Source organism: Accipiter gentilis, chromosome 7 (assembly GCF_929443795.1).
Source record: "Accipiter gentilis chromosome 7, bAccGen1.1, whole genome shotgun sequence".
Taxonomy (NCBI): domain Eukaryota; kingdom Metazoa; phylum Chordata; class Aves; order Accipitriformes; family Accipitridae; genus Astur; species Astur gentilis.
This window is the reverse complement of record NC_064886.1, coordinates 19,570,013-19,583,202: the sequence shown is the minus strand read 5'-3', so window position 1 is coordinate 19,583,202 and position 13,190 is coordinate 19,570,013. Positions and strand designations below refer to the sequence as shown.

At 41.2% G+C, this 13,190-nt stretch overlaps 1 protein-coding gene across 2 annotated transcripts in view; it reads right to left on the bottom strand.

Moving 5' to 3' along the window:
* Nucleotides 1-3,960: 3,960 nt before the first annotated feature.
* TMEM132C (transmembrane protein 132C) overlaps nucleotides 3,961-13,190 on the bottom strand; it is a 223,058-nt gene continuing 213,828 nt past the window's right edge. For both annotated transcript variants that reach the window (XM_049806646.1, XM_049806647.1), the window contains one exon: nucleotides 3,961-6,889. In XM_049806646.1, coding sequence (XP_049662603.1) covers nucleotides 5,690-6,889 — 1,200 coding nt within the window. In that variant the 3' untranslated portion in view covers nucleotides 3,961-5,689. The remainder of the gene's footprint in view (nucleotides 6,890-13,190) is intronic.

Genomic DNA, 13,190 nt, shown 5'->3' with positions numbered 1-13,190 from the left:
ATAAAAAAAACCAAACAAGCAGGACTCACTTTTCACCAAGGTCCATTCTGTACCAGCAGCCTCACAGCAACAGGAAAGCTCCACTTCTTCTCTCACCTTCACCTACTCTCTCCTCCTGCAACCATCATACTTCCATCCCACGACTGCCTTGCACCACGCTGCACTGCCCCACCAGCAGCACGGCTTTCACAGTGCTTGACCTTCATCTGCAACAACCCAAGTGCTCTCCTCTCCCCCAGCAGGCTGTTACTGACTGCACCAGATGATTTCACTAATTACCTCCCTCCAGCAGACAGGCCTGGCCCTCACACAGGTACAGTTGTGCTCCTGCGTTCACCTGGCATGTGTCATTTGAGAAAATAGGGCCCCTTCAGCCTGCTCACATTTTCATCCTTTACCAACAATTGGAAGTCACTGAGCTTCTCAGATGAAAGGCTCTCCTCTAAGTACAAATTATTATTAATGAATTTCCATCTTGGCTCCTTGACAGAAAAATGTACCTTGCAGTGTGTTATCTTTGCAGCCACGCACCCCTGGCACTCAGAGATTCCCTCATCTGGCAAGTAAGGCACGCTGCCAAGAGCGATGTTCAGAGCAGCTCTCTGCGCCCGATCCCAGTGCCTTTGTAACTGCAGCACAGCAAAGCTTAAGAAATGTAAATCCTGGCATTTGACCCAATGTGAATTTCTCAAATAAACGTTATTTCACAGCCTGGTGGTTTCCTCCCTGCTGAGATGATCATTTACGGTGGCTCACTCAGAATTGGGCTTTGACGGAATTTTTGGTCAGCAGAAGACAAATTGAAAAACTTCAGTATCCGCCTCTGTCTCTGAAGTACCACATTTTGTAGCTTCAGAAAAATTAAATGAGAAGGCAGGGCTGAGTTTTTCCCTTTTTTTAATTCCCTCTGTTGTCTCTTCAAATACAGCCTGTCTCCCTTTGCAAAGACCACGCAGTTTTGAAGACGTGCTCCTGTTCAGCCATGAGTTACAGGAGTCAAAATCAATGGCCTCTTCTAAGCATCCTCTGGGCTTAAGACCTACAAAGAGTATAGAGAAGCACAGTGCCAAGATTTCCAGAAAAGAAAGCAAGCCCCTTTGCAGCTCAGCCAGCCCAGACCTAGGCAGCAGGTATGTACGACAGCAGGCTGCTGCAAGCAGCAGGAGACGCTCTCCCTGCTTTGTTTGAAGCAACATCCTGAACAGCCAGGCTGGCAGGTGCTAGTAAAGGAAATATCCAGACGTGTGAAACAATTCCTGCTGCTGAGGAAGAGAGCAGGCTGTGCCAGGAGAGGCAGGCATTGCCCCCATCCTGCCCAAGTCTCCACAGCACTCCTGGTAGCCTTATCTCTTCCCACTTTCACGGCAGGGGGAAACAAACCCTTCATCCTGGGAAGCACACAAATTCAGTTCTATCATGTGGCAGACCAGCTTTAAACTCTTCCTAAACAGTCAGGGACTTCTCACATACATTAGATCAAAAGTCCAGGCTCCTGGCTGCTGTCAATTAGCATGGCTATACCAGATGGCTTCAATGGAGACATACAGATTTACAGCAGGTGTGGTTCTCAACAGAAATGCTGTAGCTGTGACTAACAAAACAGTTGAAGCAGGACTTTGGGACTGGAGAACTTCCCTAGTCCTCCTCCCTGCAACCATCACATGCCTTGCATCATGTGGGCCTGTGGTTAAACATATCATGTCCTGTCTGAACATATTTTCCACATTTCAACTACTATCACACATATGGTACAGAACCTGGAGCAGTGGTTCTTCTTCTTCACTATATTATGATGTCATATTGCAATAGGCAGTATGTCAGGTGTCTTTCTCTTACAGCTTTAAACCCCCCCCCCCCCCGGGTTGCCAATGGGGAGATTAGCTGAAGTCCATTAGTTGATAACTCAGGAACTAAAAGACATCAATAACAGGCATGTGTTAGTAAGAAAACATCAGAGAAAACCACTTTATGTGCTTCAGGGATGTTATGTTGCCATTTAATTTGCTGTGGGAAAGTGGCCGCACTGACTGCCCCTGAGTGCTGCAGCACTTAAGAAACTGCTGCTTAAGCCTCTCCCTTTGGCCATGCGTGTGCTTATGTTGGCAGTTGTACATGATTATTAGCATTTACAAAGTGATTATTATGGCACAGACAGGATAAAGAGTAAGTCAGAACTGTAACAAATGTCCATGGTAATCTGCAGCATTTGTAAAATGCCGTATGTATTTGTGAATGGCAAGCATCCAACCCAGTGTTACAGGCTGCAGTCAATGGACTCTACGTGTGCAAGCCTCTGAAATCACCCACTTTGGAGAGACTCTACAGAGACTATTTTTTCTAATTTAAATATAATGACAAAATACTGCCACTGAGAACTGAGACGTGGCTAATCATCAGTGAAATCTTGCTCCCAAGGAGGCATCATGGGTATATTGGCCAATGTCACAAGGATCATCATTGTATATTAAAATTAATTTTTCTAAAGGGTAGTTATTCCAAACAAACTGCCTAAGTCTGAATCTACAGACAACAGAGAACTATACGTGCAGTCAACAAACAAAAAGCAAAAAATAGTGATTATTTCAATTACTGTTGAAACAATGAATAAGCTATAATTTTCCTATTCATAACATAAGAGCTCTGCTCCTCTTTGGGAGTGTTGCATCCAATATGAGTCGCATTAATACAGGAGTTTGTCTTTCAACAAAAATTTACATCACTGTTTTTGAAAAGGAATTGCAAAATAGTGTCTCACGGGAAACTTTGATCCCCTGTCCCCTGCCTTTTAATTTCAATGAAGACATGTTTATCTTTCTTGAAAAAAAGCACTTGAGGTTTTGGAGAGCAGGTGAATTAGGAATAATGTTTTTGTTCACTTTTCTTAGACAATGCAGCGAGATAGCAAGACCAAGAAAGACGTGCACATGTCACCATGAAAATACAGAGCAAGATAAATTCTCCTCACAAGGTTTGCTCAGTAGCCAACTGTTTATGTTTGATGGAGATACCCTTTTCTCTTCGGATCCTATAAAGCCTCAGCTGCGAAAACCCATGAGCAAAGTCAGGGTGCATGGACTAGAAACAGTAGTTTACTAATTACCCCTTTCCTCCCCAGCCAGTGCTGTACCAGTATCCCAGAAAGTGCTTGGGAGCACAGGGTTACTGGAGATGCCATTCTTCATATGTGCTGTAACAGGGGCTGTTCAGCACATTAACAGCCTTCTTAAAAAAGCACTTTGAACAATTATATTCTGTGCTACCAAGGGGTGTTATTTTTGCTCCATGGTATTTCTCTTGTTCCTCTGCTGTTGTATTTTGCAGCTCCATGCTGTAAATGCCTTTTTCACCTCAGAGACACCTGTTTTCCCAGGAAGATATACTGATCCCTGAGGTGTGGCTGATGCATCACTGTGCTTAGCTTGTAAAGTAGCTTGGGGTCCTTTGGGATACAGGGTGCTTTGTGCATGTCAGTTGTGATTCAGTGAAACTTGCTTCCATCTGAACCTACTGTATCAATCAGAGAAGCAACATAATTAATTATGACTGGGCTGCACGAAAGTTGCACATATCAGAAGCAAGAGTCCTGGAGTTGTTCATGCTGATGGTAGGCATGAAGATGAACAAGATGAATAGTGACACTGCCATGAACTGTGCCCGACTCCTGTCTTCTCCTGCCATCCATCATCATCACCACGTTAGGTGGGAAGGGGAAGTGGTTCACAAAAGAAGGGTCAGAGTAGTGAAAAACTTTCATATATCTCTATTCTCCTCTCTTCGGAAAGCGGCTTAAATTTTGTTTCAGCTGTTAGGCAGTACTTCAACACAGAAATGACAGGAGCCCCCTCCCCTCAGAAGAGAGAGGTTAATTTGTCAAGCCATGTAAAGCATTTTAATTACAATTCGTATAACATGTATAAATAAATATTACATTCTTTCAGTCTACAATGCATACTAGGCATATCTTGTTAAAACGTCCATCTATGTTACTGGCTGGCAGGATTGATTTTGTCCAAGTAAAAAAACCAAACTACTGAGTTTAGTAATAAAAAAACAAAAGAAATACATGGTAAAGACAGAACATTGCAAGTGTTTCTGGCTAACAGTCAGGACATAATACTGCTTTCCAAAAGGCTGGATATACCATCTTCCTTTTCGTTACAAAAGGTTTTGGATGACAGTGGTTTCCCCATTGTATAGATTTTGATCTGCTTCCTCCATTAGTGTAAACTGGCACTGAGTCAACACAGTTCTGCCAGTTTACACAATATATCTATGACTCTATTTTGTGTTTGCTTCAGATTGATTACTGGTTTTGTATTTGTTTATTCAAAACATCAGCTTTACTATCTAGTCTAAAATTTTCAGTCTTAGCTTGTCCAATGGCAAAAAAAATCTATAAAATAGCTCCAGATATTTCTTGATCTTGCTTCAGCAATATTTCCCTCCCTTCCAACAGTCTGTCCAGAGGCCAGCTCTCCCAGTACAAGGAAATAAAAGTTTTGGGACAATCAGTGTCTTTCTGTCCATTCTTCTTCTCACTTTCAGAGCTTGTTGAGAGCTGGCAACATTAGAATAAGCAGAAAAATACCGCACAAAACTATGAATTCATGGACTTCGCAAAAAAACAAAATCCAGGCTGTACATATTTGGCCTGTGATGGTCTCAGTTCCAGGTACATTTAAAATGCATCAGTGGGCACTCCCATTGGTTGTTACTTCTAAAAGCTAACATAAAAAAGCACCTTCTTCCCTTGGTGAAACATGGGAACTTTGGTTGTGGAAATTTAAAACAAACAACTAAATAAACAATCCAAACCTGAAAGTAAAATGAATACTTCTTCCAAACAGAACATATTTCTAGCTAGGGTGAAGCAATGGAGGCTTAGGCTTTCAGAAGAAACACCACATGGAAATTCTTAATCAATACTTATCCCCTGAATTCTTTAAATGGCAGGAGATTATTTATAGCTACCTTAGAAACAAAATGTTCTTGGTCCACTGTGAACTTAGTGAATTCAAAATTTTCCTGTTTCTAAGACATTTAAAAGAAAAATACAAGAGGGAAAATTATTCTGTTTCAACTTACAAGACAAACAGAAAAGTAAAAAGGAAAATACCAGCTAATTTCTTCCTCCTTCATATGTAATGCCAAAGACACATCTTCACTTCAAATAAAGGGAAAAAAAGAAACGGCTTGAGTAACAATCTAACTAGTCTCCCTGTGGGTCATATGTCCATAATTTTGATGTTTTATTAGAAACACAGGCAAGTTATTGTTTGTCTCTTGCTTATTCTTTTCATGCTCTTAAATTCTCTCTTCTATTTTTACAAATATTTTTGGTACTTTGAAACTTTACTATCATTATTATTTCTATGACCCATAAAACAAATTTTCACAACCTCATCTTGCCCAGTTCATCATATGGGTCATACAATTTCCTTGTTCCTTTCTGCTATTTATATTCCACTTCCTAAATCCATGAGTAGCAGAAAAACTGCTGAAAAAACAAAATGAAGTGAAAAACAAAAATAAACCATGGACAGTTTGGCAAATTTCTTTCCCTGATTATAAAAACTGCCTCATCGTTTCTCCTGGTGATTCCTTCCCCTCCCCCTCTTCTGCCCCAATATATACTGTAGAACTGAAGGCATCAAGGTGTGGTTAAACCCAAAAAAAAACCAGCAAGGAGCTACACTTTGTCTTTGAACTTCTCCATGTAGTTTCGTATCTCTTTGGAGTCCCCCAGGTCCATATCCTGGCACACCCACTTAATGTCATCGTCATTGCTACTTAGGATCGAGTTGACAGTAGGACAACCATCGTCGGGTGGGATGGTAGTGAATGTCGTGAATTTTACCCGCTTCCGCTTAGAAGTCGGCGAATGTAAAGGTTCAGATTTCTGTTCCTTTCCAAGCTTGCCCCCTGAGTCCGCACACCTGTGAACCTGGCTCTGAATGTTCTTCTGAGCATTACCATTGAGGAGCTGGTTGCTCTCCTCGCAACCCGAGCCTCGGTCAATAATAGTTGTGTGCTCATCCTGCTGAGGTGATGCATCTGCTGTGTTCTCCAGCAGTTCTGCTTCATTTCCCAGCCAGACCCAGTCATGGGAATGGGTCATGGTGGCCTGTCCTTCCACCAGAACCTGCTTGTGACGGTACTTCAGTGCAAATGTTGCACAGTTTATTAGGAAGACTAGAATTGCCAGGCAGAAGACCCCTAGCAGAGCATACATGCCGATCTCCAAATCGCTAAGGCCCCTAGGTGTCTGCACCAGGTCATTTTCCTCCATGCCTGCATTGCCTTTTGGTAGGTCTACTTGAGCAGGGAAGTTGGTGAAGTCTATAGGAATGTTCTGCAGCTGGCTATCATCCAAGAGTTTGCCACCATCCAGCCTATTATTTTTAATTACTTTATTTTTTATTATGGATTTTGCTGTGGTGCTGACTTTCCTGATGGCACCTTCCTCTCGCTCTGCTGAAGAGCTACCATAATATCGTCCATCCTGGCCATACCGTTCCTGATCTGACACTTTGTGCCGCCGGTCACTGGCATGGTTTTCAATCTCATCAGCATCATAATCTCCACCCGTATCGGAGTCTGCATCATTCTGGCCAAACTTGACTTTGATATTGCCATTCCCCACAGCCAGGACACTTTTCCTCTTGGACTTTTGGCAGGCTTCAGAAATCATCATGTCCACCTTGATTAACGTGCCCTGACCTTCACCTTCTGCTTCCACGACTGGCCATTTTAAGGCAGAGTTCTGGTGGATCGAGACAACAGCTTCATCTAATGATACAGCAGAAAGGGAGAAGTCCTTAGAGTCATAAATGTCCAGCGGAGTCACGGAGCTGTCACTGAACTGAATCCAGGTGCTTACTACAGCTTCCTGAAAGGAGAGGGATATGGTTAAAGACAGGGGCTTAAATAAAACAGCTCAACCTATTGCAGCTCATCAATCTCTCGGCTCTGAATGGTAGCTGGAGGAAATGGAAGACAATGGCTCTGCACTGCTTTAAAGTAAACCAAGCTTCAACTGATGGAGCAGAAAATCAGTCACATTTTTCACTAAAGGTTCCACTGTTATTCTTCCTGCAAATATTTTGCAAAAGAACATAGAAAATAATTGATATGAGATGTTCGTAATACCAAAGTCCCCATTAGCAAGCTACAATTTACATGATTTATAAAGAAAGTCATTCCTGTCATATAACACCTGAAAGAGACAAACCAGAAAAATTACTAGAGGCACTTGACAGTACACTTATTTTCCTCATGTTCCCCATGCACAGGTGTCATGGGGAGCTGTCAAATTAAGCTAGGCATAAATATCTTAGCAGGAATAAGGAGCTACCACAATATCTTGGAAATAGTTGGAGCGGAAGATTCACCTGAAAGAAAAAGACTCACAGAACACTCGCCATCTTGCTGGAGAAAGGTTTGTTTCAAGTAAAACACACTTCATCCTTGAGATAATTAAAAAGTCTGCCACATTACTGTGTCAGAGAGAGGAGGATGGGGATTCTGGTATGATCTCTACAATAAAAATACAAATGGCCTGGATTTAATTGGCCTGTCTTTGTTCTCTGCAGGTAGCACTGTTAGAAGTCATCATTAGAAGCAAACACAAAGCTAGAGGTCAGCTCTCTGCCATTTGAAATCCCATCCAGATGATATAGATATTTACTTCTCCACGTCTCAGTAGCTTTCTTTGCAGGAGATTTTTTTATTTTTTCATTTGCTCTATGTCTTGCCTGTTTAGCCAGCAGACGTGCAGGCAGATTGTCAGAGTGCAACTTCACACAAAACTAAAGTTCTTTTCTTTCCCGACTTCAGCCGCAGATGGCCCTAATAACTTTACACTTGGGTGCATCAGAACAACTGGGCTGAAAATCACCATCCACCATCAGGGAAAAACATTGCCACCCTGTTAGCGTCCAGTCATAATACAAATTTACAACCTAATATGGTTTTCAATTGGCTACAATTTGTTACGCTATGGTTATAAACAAAGGGAATTGCTACCCTTCTAGTTAAATTTAAAGCTTTTCAATGAAAACAGCAAGGGGCATTTAGCTGTGCAGAAGGTTGGACTATAATGAATATTTGATTTCCAAAGTGCTATCAGCAAGTTCTTGAGGGACTGAAAGAAGAAAAATAAGTCGTGGCCCAACAGGAAAGAAGGCAAAGTTCTTGGTGATTCAAATGCACTTCAAACAGCTGAAACAGAGCCAGGGTAGCTCAGAAGCTGGGAAGGGTGAACTGTGTAAGGAAATTAAACCAGCTGATCTTTCATTAGAGAAACAACCCCGAAATGGCTGAACAGACAGAAACATAAAGCTGCAGGGCACAGCTCAAATATATATAATAGAAATCTATAGTACAGCAAACCCAGTCGTGGGAAAGTAAAGGAATTTTATTTTTTTTTAATGGATATGAGTAGAAAGAAAAAGACACATCTCCTCTGGCAATTCAACATCCTGTTGCCTTCCTTCTCCCTAAAACAAGAGGACAGCCTTGTGTACCACTGGGGAGGTGTGTAAGATACACTTACTTTTCATCAACCTACAGAAGGAATAAACACCAGCATTATTTCAAGTATATATGACAACAGGCTTGACATTGTCTGCCAGTGGTGCTCTCTTTCAGAGAGCAGAATGAGAAAGTAAGTGCAGAACTTTGTACAATTAAGGTTGGAAATTACGAGGCCTATGCCTCCTCCCAGCTCTGCTGGGGACTTCCATAGTTCCACATCTCTACAAAAGGATTTACATTACTAAATCCTTTATGCATTCCTTAATAGCCAAATACCTACCTTAATAGCCTAGCATACCTAGCCTTGCAGAGCCCCAGATCTGATTATGGCCCTTACTATGCAAATAGGCTTTACTGGTGGTAGAACAGCACCTCTGAGGGATCTGGGGTCTCTGTCCAGACACTGGAGAGGAACAAATATGAGGAGCCATATATTCTTCTTTCCCGTCTTCTTCAAGATATCCACATCCCTGTTTGGTTTTCTTATCTTGATGCCTGTCTGCTTTAACAGCCCTCAGGCACCTTTCAGGTTAAGCATTAGCTAGCATAGAGAAATCCAGGCCAAATGGCTAGAATTTGACAAAGTTGTAAGCAACTTCAAAACAACTTTTATTCTTTACACTATTTCTCCACTATTCTGCATTCCTGGTTTTATGAAGCAGAGACAGAGAAACATGAAATGGCAGTCAGCTGAAATTTGCAGGCACACATGTGATTTACTACAGATAACAGAGGTGTGCAATAGCTTAGACATTATTTTCAACCAGCATCGACGTTTTTTATTTCCAAGAGACCCCCTTTTCATAGGAAGAACCAATTTTTTCACAACACAACACAACACAACATTGTCACCCTTATACTACGGACAACATTACTTAAAAGGAAAGAAAACAAATGAGAGAAAGAGGGACAGAATTTCAAATCCTGCCAAAGTATATTGTATCAGCCCAAATATTCTATTTGGCAAGAGATCATCTCCTCTCATTCACATCATTAAAGGAAAGCTGAAGGCAGAGGAAGGAAGTGAATTTCCCAAATGATTTTAAATTCTGAAAAGATAAAAAGAAAAAAAAGAAAGAAAAAAGAAATGATATAGTACCACATCCTTCAAAAAGCTGTTTCTGCAAATCCTATGTACCGCATCAATAAATCCCCTCCAAATCTCTGACAAGGTCCTCCAATTACTACCAGCAGATGAGGATGGATTGGAGCCTTCTTACCTGCGAAGTTGCTGCCCCTAGTCTGATGCCCTCAACACTGAGGTGACAGATGCTTGTGTTCATTAATTATCAAGCATAAACAAATAGTTTGAGGGATCATCTGGCTCTCCAGTCTTTCTTTCTTCCACTTTTCCTCTCTCTTTCACATATGCACGCATGCGTGCACACACACACACACACACACACACACACAGATATACTCAGATGCACTGCCAGAACAAAAGGACCACAACTACACATCACTGCCAGTGTTTCTTAGAGAACAGGATGATTTGTATGCTGACTGTGATGATGTGAAGTGAGTCAGATAATGTACATTAGATTATGTTCATGACAGCAAAATCCAGTCCAGAAACTGCTTCCCACAACCACTGTCGATTATCAAAAATCATGCTTTCCTTAAGCACACAAAAAACTTGCTTTATCAAGACACATTTTGAATATATTTTCTCTTTTGCCTTGCTGTTCTCTTCCCCCATTCCACGTATAACTTCAGCAAGTTGGCCAGTTCTTGATCTGCTGCAGTTCCACCACCTTTTCTGCCCTTGAATTACATTGCTGTTAATCAGTCCAAAGATGCCACTTGATAAATCTTCCTGGACAAACTTGCATTTTGCTTTTTGTTAGGAGTTTTATCTCCCTCCATTTGTTACATTTCAGTGAGTAAAACCAAGGGGAAATTACCAGGGTACAGAAGTAACATGACACTAATAGAAACCAACAGTCCCTGAGGAACTGTTTTGCCTGACCTGGAATACTTCAAACCCTGCCACATGAGTCACCACAAACACTATTGTTTGTTGGCTATGTCTGTTCCACCTAGATAAAACAAGGCTCACACTCCAAAAGGCAACCTGAATGCAGGAAGCAGAGCTGGTTTGGAAGCCCAGTAGAAAGCCCATCATACAGAGATCTAATGAGTCCCTCTGTGCTGGGACTTGCACGAGTTGCCTGTGAAAATATGGGAGCACAGTGATGATTATTTTGCCCTCTAAAGCATCATACAGCATTTGAAAGTCTGCTTATCTTAGGATGTTCCACTGAGCCCATCTGTAGCATCACAGTCAGTGATTACAAAGTGTCCCTTCAATACCTCCTCAAAAAGCTGGGGTCAGCTTGATACCAGGCCATCCTACCTTGTATTCTTCAGGCAAAAAAACAGGGGAGTAAAGTGTGTAGGACTGGTTGCATTTTAGAGAATTCTGCTGCTTAGAAACACAGAAGTGAGGACTGATCAGTATATTTGATTTTATTCCACGATCTGAATAAAGAGGCTTTTTATTGGTCTTCGTTCACTAAAGCACAAATAAAAGTATTTGTTAATAAACCCTCAATTGCTGGGGTCGGCTGCAATAGTCCTGGGGTGAGGCAGGACACCAAAGGCAAGAAATGGACGGCTGGATGGCTCTGCAGAAAACAAATACATCCCTCCCTCAAATAAAAGCAAGGGAATACTGTTCTCAGCAGCTTCTATTAGACCAGCTCTGATTGTTCTATCAAAGTATTACATGTGCATTTATTTTTAAGCCCGTGGCTTGTGTAGTAAAAATTGGGCTTGATCATTATGATGTGGAAATGAAAGGCAGCCAAGACTCAGATCTTAATTCAAACCATGCATTCCCCTACTGTGTATTTCTTTCTCTCCTTTTTGTCCAATCTGCTAATGTGACATTCCTTTCCAGTGGGAATTTGCTTGTATTTGCAAGGGAAGAATTCAGATTCTTATCTAACAATACATCCTTTCTCCCTTTCCCATGCTGCTTAATTCCTTTGTCGTACTTGTAAGCCATTACGTTGCTCTGCCAGTTTAAAGAAGATATAAATACAGTTTAAGTGTAATTTATACTGCCAGGATGGGGTAATGAATCCACACCACAAAAATACTCCTAATATCTGTTACTTAACTGTGAGATGTCAGTGAACTCTCAGAACTAATTTGCATGAAGGACGTAAGCTAAAACAGGACAGTATCCTGTCAATTCAAAAGGCAAGGACATGTAAGTAACTCCAGCTTGTCACTCTGACTCAGGTGGTGCTGAGCACCCTCACCTCCTATCAGGGGACATCCTGGAGGACACTCCCTGAGGTTAGAGATGACCTCACAGGGTTGGGTCTTGTTGCTCATGTCAACGGGAGCTACACATGTGAAAGAGAAGAACTTGGCCTTTAGAAAGCACTAATGCTGCTCTTTTTCCCTAAGAAAATGTCTGCAGTTTTCCAGCAGCATGGAGAGATATATTAATACACACAGCTGTTTATTAAAGGCTTTCTTTTTCCTTTCTTCACTCTCCCATTTCAGTTCATTAGACCACATGCAATACCCTACAGTGATGAAAAAGCTATGATATGACTGTGAGTTTCCCTGCAGAGCCAGCTGAAATTTAAGAGTCCTTGAAGCTCATTCAGATCAGAAAACACTTAAACACTGTAGGTTTTCTTTTATTTACATTTTGGAGAAGCCTTTAAGATGGCAGTGTTGATTTTAACAACCATCAGCAGGCCAAATGGAACAGCTTTCCTACCTGAGCAGATGTCACAGCTACAGTTTCCAAATTTTCAGAATATATTTCAAATTTGATATTTAAAAGTTGGTCAACCTGCATTTATTTTTAGACACCTAAATCACTGATCCACTTTTCACTGCCAATGAGCTCCCTACTGATTCAAAAAAAAAGAAGTATGGGCTCAGCATCCCTCAAGGTCACCTCAGGTAATTAGTTGCCCAACTACAGATAAAGACACTTAAGGTATCCAAGATAAAAAATTTTAGCTTATCTTCTTTAGATTGCTAAGTACTTGGAGAAACTGCCAACTTTTCAGGACTTGTGTTTTGGCTGCTTTGTGCTACTTAAGCAGACATGGTGTGGTCATTATAATCAAGGAACTAATCTAGTTATTATATGCATTGAAAGAAAGTCACAGTGAAAATACTAAATTCATTCCTATGATACTGAAAGATCTGTAATAGCACAATCTGTATAATGCTTTATGCTTTCCATTGCATGCTACAGATGTACTGCTTAATCTGCTAGGGACAATATTGTGCCTGCTGGAGTACCAATTACCCAAGGACGTTTGCTAATCTATGTTGAAGCTTGGCTATTGAAGGTGCTAACGTGGAGCCAAGGAAAACATTTGACTAAGAACACATTGACTGGTTTTTTCCATATAACAGTGCTGAGACATACATAGTCATTCCTGAGAAAAACAGAACCCTCAGCTACCTTAACTGTTATTTTGTTTTTGAGTTGCATCAGTAAGGTTTGCATGAGTTATTTGGTCCTTTTTATAAACTTGTTTGAGAGGAAAAGACACACTTAAATAATGAATTCCTTGCAAAATTCAAGTATATGTTTAGTTCTGGGCTGTCTCCTTGAAAAAAACCCTCTTTCAAAAGGGCCTGATTTTCAGAAAACACTCAGCACTTGCCTTCTG